At 33.8% G+C, this 17,723-nt stretch overlaps 1 protein-coding gene across 2 annotated transcripts; it reads right to left on the minus strand.

The window, feature by feature from the left end:
- Positions 1 to 315: 315 nt before the first annotated feature.
- LOC107811054 (uncharacterized) lies at positions 316 to 17,120 on the minus strand. 2 transcript variants are annotated; one of them, XM_075232704.1, is made up of 15 exons: positions 17,018 to 17,120; positions 16,208 to 16,329; positions 16,000 to 16,059; positions 12,408 to 12,527; positions 12,178 to 12,297; positions 8,834 to 8,975; positions 2,765 to 2,935; positions 2,466 to 2,621; positions 2,076 to 2,182; positions 1,860 to 1,950; positions 1,626 to 1,767; positions 1,396 to 1,552; positions 1,076 to 1,192; positions 812 to 938; positions 316 to 724 (listed from the first exon to the last, which is right to left on the minus strand). In XM_075232704.1, exons 1-15 carry the CDS (start codon positions 17,063 to 17,065, stop codon positions 482 to 484), a joined length of 1,923 nt encoding a protein of 640 aa, XP_075088805.1. In that variant the 5' UTR covers positions 17,066 to 17,120; the 3' UTR covers positions 316 to 481. The 2 variants fall into 2 exon arrangements, 1 of the variants encoding a protein (XP_075088805.1); XR_012699972.1 differs by lacking the exon at positions 812 to 938 and having other exon boundaries at positions 700 to 724; positions 1,076 to 1,552.
- Between the last annotated feature and the right edge of the window lie 603 nt (positions 17,121 to 17,723).

The following is a 17,723-nucleotide window of genomic DNA, read 5'->3' on the forward strand; positions in this document are numbered from 1 at the left end:
AATCACCTTTTTCCTTATCTGAAATATACTGCAAAAGAGAAGAAAATAAAATAATTTTAAAGTAAAATTTAGCGCGGTCTATTAGAGAAATTAGTTAAGTTCAAGTCATACTACTTCATCTCTTTCATTTTATATATGTCTTAGTTTGACTGGACATGAAATTTAAGTAAAGTAAAGAAGACTTATGATTTTCCTTAAATTAAAATTCCTTAAAACTTAAAAAGATTTGGCTTTGAACCGCGTCACAATAGTTAAAAGATATAAAGAAAGAATAGGTTAGACTGTGGTTTGTTACAGTTACAGTAATTACGTTACAGTTACAGTAATTACATACTATGTGCCAACATTTGGGTCGTCAATGCATGCATAAAGAATTCATTCGTACGTCATTCTGTAACTTAAACTCTTTCAAAGTTATAGTATATTTTCAAGAAAATAAAGTAAAAGAATATCTATACAAAGAAATCTCAAACAATTAGCCTTAGTCATGGGAAGGAGGTCCTTCCAAACGAATATAGTCATACATGATCCCTTGAAAAGGACTAGTTGCCCTTGCTTGTGTCAAATATATGGTATTTTCCCCTTCAACAAGCATGTCACCCTGCAAATTCACATTGAACAGCCAGTAGAGACCATGAATTCCATGCCTTGCTATCGCGTTATCCTTCCCTATCAATCCACTTGAGAATAGAGGAGTATTCATGCTTGAATCATTGATGCGAACCTACAAATTATATTTTATGATTTCCTTTATCGTTGACTCGACAATATCTAATTATGATTGAAAAATGATGAAAAAACTATGCTATACTTGTAATTCAGCTTGTGCTACAGATGCAAGTGCCAATCTCAGTGAATAGGTTTCATTTCGATTAACACTGTCAAGTTTGAATTTTATTTGCCATGTTGTTCCTGTATACGTCTTCTCATCCTTTTTCCTAACATACCCAAAAACCCAAAAAAAAGGGAAGAAAAATCACATTCAAATTTGATGAAGATATCAAATATAGGTCTTCCCTGAAGTCTACATATAATTTCAGAGTAAAATATAGTAATGATTTAATACTTTCTTTACCTAGTGACTTGAGCAAAGAACCAATCTTTTTTATAGTCACTCTCTCCAATTGTAAAGACTATATCACCATTTGGATACAAGTCAGTGTATCTCTCCCATAGCCCGTACTGTCTAAACCTGAGGAAGATGATGATAGTGAGCAACAACAACAACAATAACAAATCCAGTAAAATTTCACAAGTGAGATTTGGGGAGGATAGTGTGTACGTAGACGTTACACCTACCCTGGGGAGGTAGAGAAGTTGTTTCCGAAAGACCTAATGCGCAGCAAAATAAAAAAGATAAAAATTAAACTTTCAATGATGAAGGAGAAAGCTAACTTATCAGGATGATTAACAAAGAGTTTGTTGATATATTTTGGATCTGGATCAGGAATATAAAACTCTCGTGCAGAGCGGTCAGGAATGCCAATTTCCCAAAGTGTAGGTCCATTTCTTGGGGGTTCAAAGACAAGATCATCCATCTCAATGCTGCAACCTGATTTATAACATGTTATATTTAGCTCGTAACGATCTTGAAAAGCTTGAAAATAATGGTCTAATTGTAGTACCTGAGGTAATTGTAACTTTAGTGTCACTTTTGTAATCTCCAATGAATCCAGGGACAAATGCATACAAGTTATAGTCGCCTGCTCGTATGTCACTGATTACATAATAGCCTTCCTCATCTGCTTTTGTCCAGAATTGATAGTCCTGATCAACATCAACTAGTATTCAAATTGTTAAAAAGGCAAAATATACTCGTAGTTTTCGAGTGATTGAGCTTTTATGTTCCCCTGAATCACCTTGCATTCTCTTTGCCATGAACCAGCTTCTCCTGGTGGAGCCAAGCCAACATATGCACCAGAAGCATATATCTTATCATCTTTGAAGTACCTAAGCTTGAAAAAATAATATAAGTAGAGCCAATGACTGTAGAATAATTGTTCTTCCAAGTCCACCACCTACCTCCAAAAGAAAAAAGAAAAATGTGGTAATAGTAACAAATAAGCAAGTAATACCTGTCTTGGACTAACAATCTTCCACTAATATTACCGCGTTGAGATGATGATGGAAAATCCTCAGATGCTGGAAAACTGTAAGGCCAGCTTTGAACTTCTACCAGCATCTGATTTTTGCATTCCCAACATTAGATAGTCTAGTTATATCAATAAGGACAATCACAAAGATAGCAATGAAGATCGCTCCGTTGTACCATAATACTAGTTTCCTTAAGGATTTAAGTTATATACAATTGTTAGACCATCATTATAATTTACAGTGTTATACTTAACCATTTATTATTATTTGACAATGAATGCTTATATATTAAACAAAGTTATCTGTAATTACCCTTTATGTGACCTGATATCTTTGACAGTGTTAGTACATAAAACTTTCTTAATTAATACCTGCTCTTTGGCATCCTCCCAGAGAATAAGGGGATCCTCCCCTTCATTGACATAGTTAAGATATACAAAAACTGGTCCAAAGACTTTTTTCCATGGCTCTCCTTTTCCAAACTTTGCAACCAAATCCTCTCCCGCATAGTGGGCACTGAGAAACATCTGCAGAATAACACATTGGGTGACAATCATGAAAAGAAGAAAAAACAATGCATGTTTTGTGACCATAGTTATTTTAGCTAATTTAGGGGCCTAAGAAATAATTGAGCAAGTATACGAATGTGTTAAGGCTTGTAATTACTTACAGAAAGAGCAGTTGGACCAACATGAGAAGTGAGGTTTTGTTTAAGGGGTCCCCCAGATCGAAATTCGTCACTGGGAATAATAATCCAGAACCCAAGTGGTGGATCCATACAAATCCAGCCATGGACCTTGAGATCTTTGTCCTCACATGAGTACTGATACTTGTCATCGACCTGATAGCATTAATCAATCAAGAATTACCCAAAAAAGGACTCATTAAGACCCTAATAATGAACCACAAGAAGAATTTGATAAATAGAACAGTATTGCCTCTTCAGCAACCAGTAAAGTAACAAACTTAACCGGAAGCAAATTTTTAATTACTTAATTATATCATAGTTCAACACCCCCTCCTCATGAGTGTGGGTCCCTAAATAAAGAAATAAAATAAATAAAAAAAGAAAAAGAAAATATGTTTGGATGAATTGAGAAGTAATTGTGGGCGGCAACAGCAAGTTGCAAACCCAATTCGCTAAAGTTGGTTTTTTGATGGATTTTGCAAATTGAAGATATCAATGTTTTGATTGGTTAGAGGTGTGGTAACTTCTCCTATAAATAGAAGCGTTCAGCTTCATCTCAAGTACACTAAATCGAGAGAAGCAACAGAGAATTAGAGAGAGTAATTCACAGATTGTAGTCTGTGAGATAAATAGTGAGTGAGAGTAATATTGTAGTAAGGTGTTTAAAATAAAGAGTGTTATTTCTTTCGAAGTTGTAGTAGTCTCTTGACACTACTAATAGCCCGTTTGGCCAAGCTGCAAAAATCAGCTTATTTAGAGAAGTGCTTTTCTCAAAAGTACTTTTGGTGAGAAGCAGTTTGTGTTTGGCTAATTAGTTTGAAAAACACTTCTGAGCAGCAATTAGTGTTTGACCAAGCTTTAAAAAACTGCTTCTAAGTGTATTTTTCTCAAAAGTGCTTCTCAAAAAAGTGCTTTTGGAGAGAAGCTACTTTTTCTGCTTCTCCAAAACTGCTTCTGCTTCTCCTCAAAAACACTTTTTTTCCTTCCAGAAGCTTGGCCAAACACCTCAAATTGAGGCCAAAAGTGCTTTTGGCCAAAAAAAATAATACTTTTGGCCAAAAATAAGTTTGGCCAAACAGGCTATAAGTTATAATATTATAGTGGTAATATTGCTCCGCTGGGGTATTGTATTTTATCCCGTTAAAATATGTGGTGTCGTTACTCTCTTGTGTTGTTATTTATCGTAAATATCATTTCTGGGCGGAAATATTATTATTTTATCCCAGCAACATGGTATCAGAGCCATGACGAATAATGGTTCGCTGTCTTTTCAGTATCCCCGTCTCACAAAAGATAATTATTTGAAATGGAGTCTACGCATGAAAGCCATTCTTGGCTCCCAGGATGTGTGGGAAATTGCAGACAGAAGGTATGCAAAACTCAATAATGAGGAAGCTTTGCCTCAAAATGAAAAAGATGTCTTGGAAAAGACAAGGAAGAATGATCAACAAGCCCTCACGCTCATCCACCAATGTCTGGATGATGCCATATTTGAAAAGGTGGCAGATGCTACCACCTCAAAGGAAGCTTGGGAAATTTTACAAAATTCTCTTCAAGGAGTTGACAAAGTGAGAAAGTAAAACTTCAAACTCTAAGGGCTGATTTTGAAGTTTTAAAAATGAAAGAATTCGAATTCATTTCGGATTATTGTTCAAAAGTGAAGGTCGTTATGAATCAACTAAAAAGATACGGGGAGGACATAGAAGATATTCATGTGGTAGAAAAGATCCTTCTCACTTTAACACCTAAATTTGATTTTGTGGTGTGTGCTATTGAGGAGTGTAAAGATTTAGACTCTATGATAGTGGAGCAATTGGAGAGTTCTTTACAGGCCCATAAAAAAAAGATCAAGAGGAGACAAGAAGTGCCATTGGAGCAACTTCTTAAAACTCAGGCATCCTTTAAGGATTATGGAGGTGAAAAAAGCTATCGAGGGAAATGGACGGAGACGAGGCCGTGGCGGTCATGGACGAGGAAGAAGTAACGGTAACCACTTCAACAACGAAGTTAAAATCCACCAAACATTCAGAGGTCGTGGTCGTGGACAAAGAGGAGGAAGAAGACGTGGCTACTACTAAGAAAATAATAGACAAAGGTATGACAAATCAGAAATTGAGTGTTATAATTGTCATAAATTTGGCCAATACTCTTGGGAATGTCGTAGCAATGTTGAAGAAAAAGCTAACCTTGTTGATGACAAGAAAGAAGAAGTTGAGTCAACATTGTTGATGACACTCAAGGAAGAAGACAGAGATGATTGCAGCTCGTGGTATTTGGACAATGGAGCAAGCAATCATATGTGTGGATGCAAAGAGAAATTTGTGGAGATCAATAAAACGGTGAGAGGTAATGTGCCCTTTGGAGATACCTCAAAGATTCAAATTGAAGGGATATGTGCGATTCTGATCTCCTGTAAAAATGCTGACCGCAAGTTAATTCAAGATGTTTATTACGTCCCAAAATTAAAAAGTAATATTTTGAGTTTGGGCCAACTTCTTGAAAAGGAATATGACATCCACATGAAAAATATGCATCTTTGGCTTAGAGAATCAAATGGAATTCTAATTGCTAAAGTGCATATGATAAAGAATAGATTATTTTCTTTGAATCTTAAGATAACTGGTGCAAAGTGTTTGAAGGCTAATGTGCAAGATGAATCATGGTGTTGGCACATGCGATTTGGGCACTTGAATTTTGAAGCGCTCAAATCAATGGGAGAAAAGAACATGGTGCATGGGATACCATCAATCAACCATCCCAATTAGTTGTGTGAAGCATGTCTTCTTGAAAAACATTCAAGGAGGAGTTTTCCAAAGGAGACTATGTCAAGATCAACCAAGCTGCTCCAGCTTGTTCATACTGATGTGTGTGGACCAATCAATCCACCTTCCTTTGGTAAAAGTAAATACTTTCTGCTATTCATTGATGACTTTAGTATAAAGACTTGGGTTTATTTCTTGAACCAAAAATCTGAAGTTTTTGCTGCTTTTAAAAATTTTAAAGTACTTGTGAAGAAAAAAAGTGGGTAGGAAATTAAAGCTCTAATGTTCGATAGAGGAGGCGAATTCACTTCAAACGAATTTAATGACTTCTGTCAATCTCATAGAATTCGTCGCCCTCTAACGGTACCTTATTCACCCCAACAAAATGGTGTTGCAGAGAGAAAGAATCGAACGATTCTTAATATGGCTAGATGTATGTTGAAAGCTAAAAGTATGCCCAAGGAATTTTGGGCCGAAGCTGTTTCTTGTGCAGTTTATTTGAACAGCAGGTCTCCAACAAGGAATGTTAGAGATCAAACTCTTCAAGAAGCATGAAGTGGAAGAAAGCCAAGTGTCAAGCACTTGAGAATATTTGGGAGCATAGCCTATGCTCATGTGCCACATCAAGGGAGAGCGAAGCTTGACGATCGAAGTGTCAAGCATGTGTTTACTGGCTATGATACGAGTTCAAAAGGCTACAAGTTATACAACCCAAGCAGTAGTAAGGTGGTGGTAAGTCGCGATGTTGAATTTGATGAAGAATTGGCATGGGATTGGGAAGCTCAGGAAGAAACTTCATATGTTTTTCTTCCATACTTTGGTGATGAAGAAGAACCAGAGACCATGGAACCTGTGCAGGATACAACTCCACCTCCTTCTCCAACCAATGTTGCATCTCCCTCTTCTCAAGAAAGTTCAAATGAACAACCGCAAAGGACAAGGAGTATTCAAGAGCTCTATGAGGACACAGAAGAAGTTACTAATTTTGATTTTTTATGTTGTCTCTTTGCTGACAGTGAACTAATGAACTTTGATGAAGTTATTATAAACAAAAGGTGGAGACAAGCCATGGAGGAGGATATTGAGTCAATAAAGAAGAACAACACTTGGGAGTTAACAACTATTCCCAAGGGTCATCGAGCAATTGGAGTGAAATGGATATACAAGACAAAGAAGAATGCTGATGGAGATGTAGAGAGATACAAGGCACAACTTATGGCTAAAGGCTACAAGAAAAGGCAAGGCACTAACTATGAAGAAGTCTATGCACCTGTTGCCCGCATGGAGACGATTCGTTTGCTAATCTCTTTGGCGGCACAAATGAAGTGGAAGATCCATCAACTAGACGTCAAGTCAGCCTTCTTGAATGGCTATCTTGAAGAAGAAGTCTATGTTGAATAACCATTGGGCTTTGTGGTCAAAAACCATGAAGATAAAGCGTTGCCGTTGAAGAAATCTTTATATAGATTAAACCAAGCCCCACGATCATGGAATAGTTGCATCGACAAATATTTTCAAGACAATGGATTTACTCGTTGTCTCCATGAATATGCTCTTTACCTTAAAGTTCATACTAATGAAAATATCTTACTTGTTTGTCTTTATGTTGATGATCTTATTTTCACGGGTAATAACCCAAGTTTGTTTGAAGCTTTTAAGAAAGATATGTCTCGTGAGTTCGAGATGATGAACGTAGGGCTCATGTCATACTGCTTGGGCCTAGAAGTGAAGTAGATGGAGGATGGAATTTTCATCTCTCAAGAAAGCTATACAAAAGAGATATTGAAGAAGTTCAACATGCTCGATTGCAACCCCGTGAACACACTGATGGAGAGTGGGACAAAGTTGTCCAATTTTGATGGAGAAAAAGTGGATCCCACATTTTTCAAAGTCTTGTGGGAAGTTTAAGGTACTTGACTTGTACCAGGCCAGATATACTCTTTGCAGTTGGAGTAGTAAGCCGCTTTATGGAAGCTCCTAACTCTACTCACTTGAAAGTCACTAGAAGAATTCTTCACTACCTAAAAGGTACAATTGACTTTGGGCTGTTTTATTCCTCTTCTAATGATTTCAACCTTATGGGATATTGTGATAGTGATTATGCGGGAGATATTGATGATAGAAAAAGCACGACTGGTTTTGTATTTTCTTGGGTAATTCTGTTATTTCTTGGAGTTCAAAGAAACAATGTATTGTTACTTTATCGACTTGTGAAGTTGAATATATAGAAGCAACATCTTGTATGTGTCATGCTATTTGGCTAAGAAGATTATTGAAGGAGCTCAATTTGCCACAAATTGAAGCTACAGATATTTGTATTGACAACAAATCCGCACAAGCACTCGCGAAGAATCCAATGTATCATGATCGAAGCAAGCATATAGATACAAGGTATCACTTTATCAGAGAATGCATTGCCAAGAAGGAAGTCAAGCTGAAATATGTAAAGTCTCATGATCAAGCTGCGGATATCTTTACAAAGCCTCTCAAGCTTGATGACTTCCAGAGACAGAGATCAAGACTTGGAATGAAAAATCAAAATCAAAATTAAGGGAGAGATTTGTGGGTCCCTAAATAAAGAAATAAAAAAAAAAGAAATTATGATTGGATGAATTGAGAAGTAATTGTGGGCGGCAACAGCAAGTTGCAAAACCAATTTGCTAAGTTTGTTTTCTGATGGATTTTGCAAATTGAAGATATCAATGTTTTGATTGGTTAGAGCTGCGGTGACTTCTCCTATAAATAGAAGCGTTCAGCTTCATCTCAAGTACACCAAATCGAGAGAAGCAACAGAGAATTAGAGAGAGTAATTCATAGATTGTAGTCTGTGAGATAAATAGTGAGTGAGAGTAATATTGTAGTAAGGTATTTAAAATAAAGAGTGTTATTTCTTTCGAAGTTGTAGTAGTCTCTTGACACTACTAAGTTGTAATATTATAGTGCTAATATTGCTCCGCTGGGGTATTGTATTTTATCCCGTTAAAATATTTGGTGTCGTTGTTACTCTCTTGTGTTATTGTTATTTATCGTGGATATTATTTCTGGACGGGAATATTATTTTTCTTGTCCCAACAACGAGGAGTTGGATTTTTTTTCATGAGCCAAATACATGGAAATATTTTTTGCCTTTTTTTTGGGTGGTGGGGAGATTGAGATATGAATTCGTGATCATATATGCTCTGATACCATGTAACCATTTTATCTAAAACCTTAGGCTGTTGTAAAAAGCATGCTTTTAGTTACACTTGGTTGTTTTATTTTTCAACAATTGGTAGAAGAAATTAGGTACCTCGCCTTTGAACTCAGGCTCCACGGGATTGACAAGCAGGACTGCTTCTGGATAAGCAAGTGGTCGTCCTCTATCTGGCAACCTGTCATCCGGTAAGGGCATGTATCTCTGCCTGTTATCTGTCATTGCCATGTAATGAAACCTGGTCGAAGTTCAAGATTAGACAATAAACATCCTTCTTAATTGCTGGCAATGAAGTTATAGATAAGACACTGACAATGTGTCTTTCATATGTCGTATCTATTATTTTTATCAATTTGTAAGTACGAGAACTATAAAAGGATATGCAACATTGAGAAAACGTTAGCAGATCATATATTATACTAAAAGTAGGAAGCTCTTACCTTCAAAGTTAGATTACAATAATACCCTTTAAAATTTGAGTTACCATTTAATCCGTAAAGAAAAATAATAAACCTTTAATTAAATAATTTTTTTGATTACATTAGAAGTAAACCGAGGGAGTTAGAAGTGAAACAATGGTACTTAAATGCTTTTTCATGACATTTTATGATAAATAACATTCATGTACAGGAGTCTCTTCGATCGTTTCCTTATTAATTAAGTCTCTTGCACTATTTTTTACATGAATATATAAAGAATAACATACACGAAGAGTTATAAGCTGGAAAATTGTAATAACTCATTGTATTCTCAACCAAATCATGGCACTATATTAATATATTTTCACAAATTCTTTATACGGTTGAGATACGATTGTCCTTGAAGAAAAAAGAGACCACGGTAAGTTTCATTTGCTTCAACTTGCATGCTTTTGCCATGAGAGATTTAAAGCACATAATGTTGTTGTTGGTTTTTGTATAGTTAATTGCATGTTCCACATGGTTATTTCAGAACTTTTTGTATTAATCAATATTTTCATGATAAAATAAGAAGTTTCTTTATCTATTATTAGAACAATGCTCTTGGGGATTGGTGGTTTAACATCACTTGATTAACATTACTTATTAACAGTACTCCAAATTTTACATATTGATATGTATGCATATTGTGTGCATATAATTATTTCAAATTTTTTACATTTGATAATAGAGATACACTATTCTCAATATATTGGAGGGAATTCAGAAAGTGTGGAGGAAGGCTTAATGCATAACTATGTATGGTTCCAAACCATGCAATTTGATTTATTTTTAAAAAAAAAAAACTATGTATGGTAAAGTTTACCCCGTGGCATGGCTTGTTCATTTATTTTGAAGTTCATACGTTCGGCCTGCTCCCTTGTCAAATTTAAGAGTATCATCTATATATTCTCCTTTTTCTTAAAAGTTTTAATTTAGATTTTCCAATTCTTTCATGACGATATATCTACTAACTTCCATCACTCTATATTACGCTAATTATCCTAAAGTTTCTGTTGCATGCTGATATTAAGAAGCAGATGTCATTGCATCTTCTTTAACTAATTTGAGTTGGTTTATTAGTTGGAAAAGAAATTTAATTTAAGCTTGACGAATTTGTGCACAATATTTATACTATTTGAAAATGACACCTTCAGAGAGAAGGTTGAGTGACTGTCTTTCTTCTAATGAAAGGACCCCATAGATATACAATTTTTTAATTCCAAGATTTTATGTTCGTAATATTGTCTAATTTAAGATAACTACTCCATAAGTCATGGTTTATAACATAAAACAATATCTACATTAATATTATTTGAAAAGTTGATAATGTGTGTGTATATATATATATATATATATATATATATATATATATATATATATATATATATATATATATATATATATATATATATATATATATATGTGTTTCCCGCCTTTGATACACTTGCTTGATGATTTAAGTGTGGAAGGTAGCTAATTTTGTGTGTTTGTAATTTTAGGATCTTAGTTGCTTCGATTTGAAAAATTGTTGAATTTCCATCTCAATGGCAGCCGATGAACAGATTCCATATTGGGGCAAACAGAGCCAAAAACCGAAGTACAAGGAAGAGAAAAAATTCTCCCAATACCCTACATATTTTAATAAATACTACACTAATTAGATACAATGTCCCTTTACCATCATTATACTTTTAAACTAACATCAAATTCTTAAAGTATCTATAAAAAGAACACTTAACAGTTGTATGTCAAAAATCTAATTTTATAGTAGTATTTATTAGAATATGTAGGGTAATGATTCTCCTGACTTTAGGCAATATAAATATCATAGTAAGGCATTGAAAACTTATGTAGAGCGGGATTTCGCCCTTTAGTAGCTACCTAAATACAATTAACATTCATTACTTTTAGCAAGGGATAATGCACTATTACCTCCGAACTATACCCGAAGTTGCTACGACATACTTTACCTTAGCGGGAGTCCTATTACCTTCCTAAACTTTTTTTTTCCATAACTCTTTGCACCTTTATTGTTGACGTGAAGCACTGCGTTAGAACAACTCCTTCAAGTGCGTGAGAACTTTAAAAAAGCGCTCTAACTTATACGAAATGGCCACGTGTCAATTCCAAAGCTGATTTTCAAAGCTCTTCATCCCCATTTTATTACCCATTTTCAAGAGTTTCAAATCTAATTTTTGGTGTCAAAATTCAACAAAAACTCAGCTAAATCCGCACCAATCAAGCTCAAATTTCATCTACAATTGTGAAACAACATCATCATCATACCCCAGTGATCAATTTGGCCAACAACCAAGAATTTTGACAAACCCATTTTTTTGTTCTTCAAGCTTTTCAAGGTTCAACAATGGTGGATTCGAAATTCTTTTGTCATTTTCAAATCCCATCTACAACTAAGGATTTAGAATGAGTTTAGCACTTGAATCTCAACTTTAAAACTTCAACGACGTCCGAATATGCTCAACACCTCTAATAATTTTTCAAGTTCATACAAAAATATTTATTCTTCTAAATAAAAAATACTATTTTTATTACACTTTGAATTAAAAAGAAAAGAAAAAGGAAGAAAATGAAATAGATTTAAAAAAAATTAAAAAAAATAAGAAATTACATGTGGCAGCGCGTATTTCATCGCTTGCCAAGTATTTGGTTCTCTACATCACGTCAACACTTATGGTGACATTTATTCCACTTTAAAAAAGTTTAGGGGGGTAATATGACTCCTGCCAAGGTAAGGTGTGTCGTAGCAACTTCGGGTATAGTTTGGGAGTACAGTACATCATCCTTTTTAGTAACTTATATTTTTTAATTTTTTATTTTAGTACTCAAGCATATTGTTTAAATCATAATATTTATTTGATTTATAATAATTTTGTACTCATAAATATGGGGTAACTAGTAGATTTATAACTCCGACAAACTGGATAAAATATAGATGGATGAAGAGAAAGTGAGTATTACTTGTCTTTTCTGAGCTTGAATGCAATCCTAGTCTCGTCAAGGTTGAAACCAGGCCATACCTCTAAATGTTCATATATTGCATAAGAATAGAAACCTGAGGAACCTTTAAGCATTATAAACCTGAACATTAATTCATACTTCTGGTTAGTCATCAAGTATAATCTCTTTTCTATTTTCTAGGTAAAAAAATACTAACAAAAATTTAAAGAAGGAAACAAAACGAACCCAACCTTTTGTCTATGTTTAGGGGAATGAGCTTGTCCTGAAGTGACACATCCCAAGTCCTCGAGAAGGAAAGCTCTATTTGATCATCTCTTTCCAATATGACCTTATAGGTTGTGCATATGAGCCTGCATTAATCAAATAGCCTAATTAAGGAATAGAAAAGCAGATATCTTTATCTTTTTAAATGAATAATCAGCTTGGTATATGAAGACAAATGCACATAGAGACGTCACAGGTAAGAACTTAGGGTGTCAAATGGGCGGGTCAAAATGGGCTGAGTTAATAAATGAGCGGGTCATTGATCCGCCCAAAAATTACTTGGGCTGAGATTGGTTGGGCCAAGATGGGCTAAAATTTGGGTCATAGCCCAACCCGCCCAACTCTTACCAAACTTTAATTAATATGTGTTGTTTTCTTATGAATTGTATAATACTAAATAAGACTTTTTCTTTTCTTATGGCCATATATAACATATATGTTGAACGACTAAAATATCCCTTAAACATTGATCGTTTTTTATAACATTAAAAATTTGTATAATTTAAGGATATAATTGTAAATTATTTAACGTTAGAATTTTTTTCCGATTTAAACTACAATATACGCCGATCTTATAGCTGAAGTCTCTTACAAGTAACCATCGCAATGGGATTGAAGCCTTTCTTATTCAAACGTTTGATTCCTTGTGGGATTCTACCATAAATTATCTTAGTATTTAAAGGAAGCTGGAAGTCAATGATTTTATACAAAAGGTTCCATACGAAATTGATGCCACATGATGATTGCTACTTTAATAAATTGTGTATTTGCTTCTTGATAGGGCACGTATTCCATAAAAGTAGTGGTTTCATATTTAGCTTACCAAGGCTAATTTTATTATCTTAAATTCCATTTAATGTACGCTCCTCTAATCTATTTTATTCTTCATGTTTTAGATTCTTAGGGAAATACATATCTTCTTTGGTGGTAAATTAACTATATGTCTCTACTAATTATTCTTGAAATTTCAAATTATGAGAACATTAGCGTTTGCAATAATTTGCCAGTCTTTTAAATTATATTTTACGTACGTTTCATGTTGATAGGTTGCAAGAGACTCGAGTTACGAGTTACTCGAAGATAGTATTATCGTAGATTCTTTATTCTTGATTGTTAAATTATGTTATTCTAATATATTCTACTATTGGTTCTTGATACGTATGTATTTGATAATTTTTGCTTTGATTTTATTGTAAATATCATTATGTTAATTTATAGACCAAAACAATATTTTCTCAATCACCTGTTTTAGAAATTTATTAGATATAATAAAGCATGTTAAAAATGAATATAATTATAATATTCAATATACTACACAATATTTTTTTTCTATTTAAACTACAAGTTTAGTTCTAATTATAATATGAGTCAAATATGAGCAAACTCCCAATAACTCCTACAAAGTTGCTTCGCTTCTTATTTTGGTATGTATCAAATATAATTGATCAATTAACTTTAGACTACACCTATGAGATAATCTCAGACCCTTAAAAACTTATTCCTAATCTATATGGAATTATAATATCATTCAAGTATCCTCTGATCCTTATTGCTAAAGTTCTAAAGCCATACCAGTTAGACATGAATAAAAATACATTTAAACACCTTTAACCATAGACAACGAAATTACATAATTACATGCCACAAGTATATATTTTTACAAGGTGCAAGTCTTGTTGATGTCTCGCCAATGAGTCCTAGACCAACGTATAGTTAACATGGGAAACAAACTTCAAATTGGCTCCCAAGTCCAACGGTAATAGCAAGAAAAATATTTTCATCATTAAGTCATGAAAATGTAAGTTGTGAAAATACATGATGGAAAGAGATGTCTTAGCAAATAAAAATAAATATGTCGATACTAAATAAGTTTTTGATAGTTATATTCTCTGGTGATAGCAAAACACTTTTTAATTTTCACTCCACGGAAGATGATACCAATAACTTTTGCCAGAAATAATACTTACATATTTTGATACTATATGATCTTCGCTATACATATTTCTTGAGAAGATTACTATACCAAACTTAAAAAAGATCTTCTTTATACATAGGTTGATTTTGAAGAAAAGGACACCCATCATGATAGGGAAGCACATGCAGATCAACCAATTGCCTAATGTAATAATACAATGATCGTACGTATAGAGGTTAGCCAATAACGTCATATATGCAGAAATTATAATGGGCCAACGTGCTTTAGGTATTATGTTAATGTAATAACATTGATTTTTAACATTTCAAAGATGTAGCGTTGTATCCATATCAATTCTTTACAAGGATTCTTTCTTCTTGTATATTCTAATATAGTTAGTTTCTTATCCCATCACATAAATAGTTGATTGAAGATTTACACAAAATAGTTACTACAATATTATTTGTCTCAACTTATGTTTAAAATTAAAAGTTTTAAGAGAAACTGTATAAATAAAAGAATACTCTATTTAGCAAACTCAATCAGGTAAAAGTGTTAATTCAATTACCGTTAATAATTTTTATATCAGTTGCCTCGGTTGAAAAGGTTTTTCAAATCTAAATCAATAAAGTTCAACACGATAACACAAGAAAGATTAAACAAATTGGTTAGACATTGATAATAATTAAAATCTTATTATAACTTCTTTAGATTTCGATAAATTATAAGAGTAAAAAAATAATTAAAAAAAATTTAAGGCCTCACTTTTTATTTTCGCCTTAGGCCCTATATTATGTCGAGCTGCCCCTGCTCTTACAAGCTTTAATTAATGTATATTGTTTTCTTATTAATTGTTTAATTATCGAATAAGACTTATTTTTTGTTGTTATGGTCATACATAATATATCAAACAAATAAGAAAAATTTTAAAGATATTTTAACAAATTACTCATTGATCAATTTTGGCTAAAAATCATCCCAACTTTAGATGGGCTGACATGGGCCCGGTCAAGATGGGCTGAGTTCAACAAATGAGCAGGTCAATCACCGGCCCATTTTTGGTGGGTTGGGCGGGTCAAATAGGTTTGGGCTCAAATTGTCACTCCTAGGGCCGGGTATATTATAGAGGAGTTTTCAAAAACCACTATTGTTTAGTGGCTATTAACTTCCTATAGCTACCATATGCATAATTACTTCCTATTTACTATTCAGTTGTTACGGCAATGTATTCGATGTATTCCCGCTGTTGTATTCATGAATACAGCAGCAAAAAGCGCCTAAAAACCAGGACAGTCCAGCTGTACGCGCATGTATTCACATATATTCACGCTGCTGTATTCATGAATACATCAATAAAAAGCACCTAAAATCATGACAGTCTAGTTATACGCACATGTATTGACATATATTCGTGTCATGTATTCATGAATACAATAACGGCAATCACCTTAAAAATATGTATGTCCAGTTGTCTAAGAGAGAGCAAAAACATAAACAACGTATTTCATGCCTCAATGGTAGTATATACCATAAATACTTATTTTATTATAAAATATAAAAAGTAGTTATAGAAATAATTTTGGTTTATACTAAAGAGGGTATATACCTTTGGTATATGAGGTAAACTTTCCTATATTATATACCTTTCAAATGTTCCTGTAGTCCCTGTAGTTCCCGCTGGACTCCAAACAACGTCCCAGTATCTAGAGAGAAAAAAATTACCAATTGTTACATTGAATTCCTTTCGCGACGAGAATAGACTTAATCTATTTTCAAGATAAAAGGAAAAATTTAATTAAGAAGCTTCCCCTGATGAAGCTTAAAAAGAAATGGCTAGTTGATGGAAGTTACCCTCTGTTTGTTTCATTATTTAGAATCTCAAGCAAATTGTCAACGCCATTGTAATCGATTCCGGTTACAATGCCATCTGGTACTGATAATGTCACTTGGACAATACCATTATCCATCACCACCTGGAGAATTTTAAGTACCTGTTAGAACTTTGACAACAAGAATCTTCAATATTTTTAAGCTGCGCGCCATGTATTTTTTTTCTTCTTTTTAAACCCCTCCCAAATTAGGATGATCTATAGTGTTTCCACACTTCCCTCCAGCGTGACTCGAACCTAGGACCTAACGATCGTGGGTAGAGGTGCTTTTACCAACTGAACAAGCCTCACTTGTAGCGCGACATGTATTGATTAAGGAGAAAACTTAAAGGCTTTGATCCCAAGTTAAACTTTTTTCAAAAATGAAAATGCTTTTTTCTTGTGAATAATACGCATAGTCATAGAAAAAAGAACATTTGTCGTGCTAATTAATGTTATAGAGCCTGTTTAGATTAGTTGATTGTAAATAACTGATAACCGTGAAGTGCTGAAACTGATTTTATAAATAAGCATATACGTGTTTGGATAGACATGCTGAAACTGATAATAAAGAGATGATGTGTGTGTTGTTCGTTTGTTAAACTTGATTATAAGCAGGAAAGCCATAAGTTGATGGAGAAACTTATTGACTTGTGGCTGATTTTAGCTTATAAGCACTTTGGATGTTTACCAAACACGCAGATAAGTCAAAAAAGTACTTATAAGCCAGTTTAACCAGCTTATAAGCTTAGCCAAACACCCTCATAGTGATGAATGAATAATGATTGATTACATGGTGATCATCGGGAAGGTGCAGCTGTACTCCGGGTGCAGTCGTCATTGATCTTGTTTTTTTTTCTTTTTTCCGACGTCTTCTTATTAAATACTGCAAACCTGAGATTAATTTTCTTCGCTTTATTCCTCAATAAATGGAATTAAGTCGAGAATAAATAAATGGAAGCCTTGAAAGTATAACATAAAAAGGAAGAAACAAGAGAGACTATATATTGACCTCTTCTTGCAGTTAGTTTAATTTGTCAGATCAGAAGCATGTAAGGTATTAATATGCATTTGTTTTAGCGTACTCGTCAACACTGGTTTGGTAGAATATAATTACACATATTTTTAGCGTGTAAGAGTCGCCAAGCTCACAAGCGCAACTGACTATCATGAAATGGTGAGGGAATTTCAGAATACTTGTTAATTTACTTTCCTAATGGACATGCTTAAAGATTGTTTCTAGTGCTCAATAAGGGAATAGTTAATTTCATTCTTACAAGCTAGCTTGATTCTCAGAATATTGAATCGTGTCAGTTGCATCCTCAAATGTTTTAATTCCCAAGAATATTCTTCAGCTTCATCCATACTTGTATATTTCAAGTCCATCTCTAAATGACCAAAAACTACCTACACAAACAACTAATATAACACGACTACTTCGATGACTCAAAGAGGGTGTTTGGGTAAAGCTTATAAGCCGGTTTGACTAGCTTATATGC

This window comes from Nicotiana tabacum, chromosome 16 (assembly GCF_000715075.1).
Source record: "Nicotiana tabacum cultivar K326 chromosome 16, ASM71507v2, whole genome shotgun sequence".
Classification (NCBI taxonomy): Eukaryota; Viridiplantae; Streptophyta; class Magnoliopsida; order Solanales; family Solanaceae; genus Nicotiana; species Nicotiana tabacum.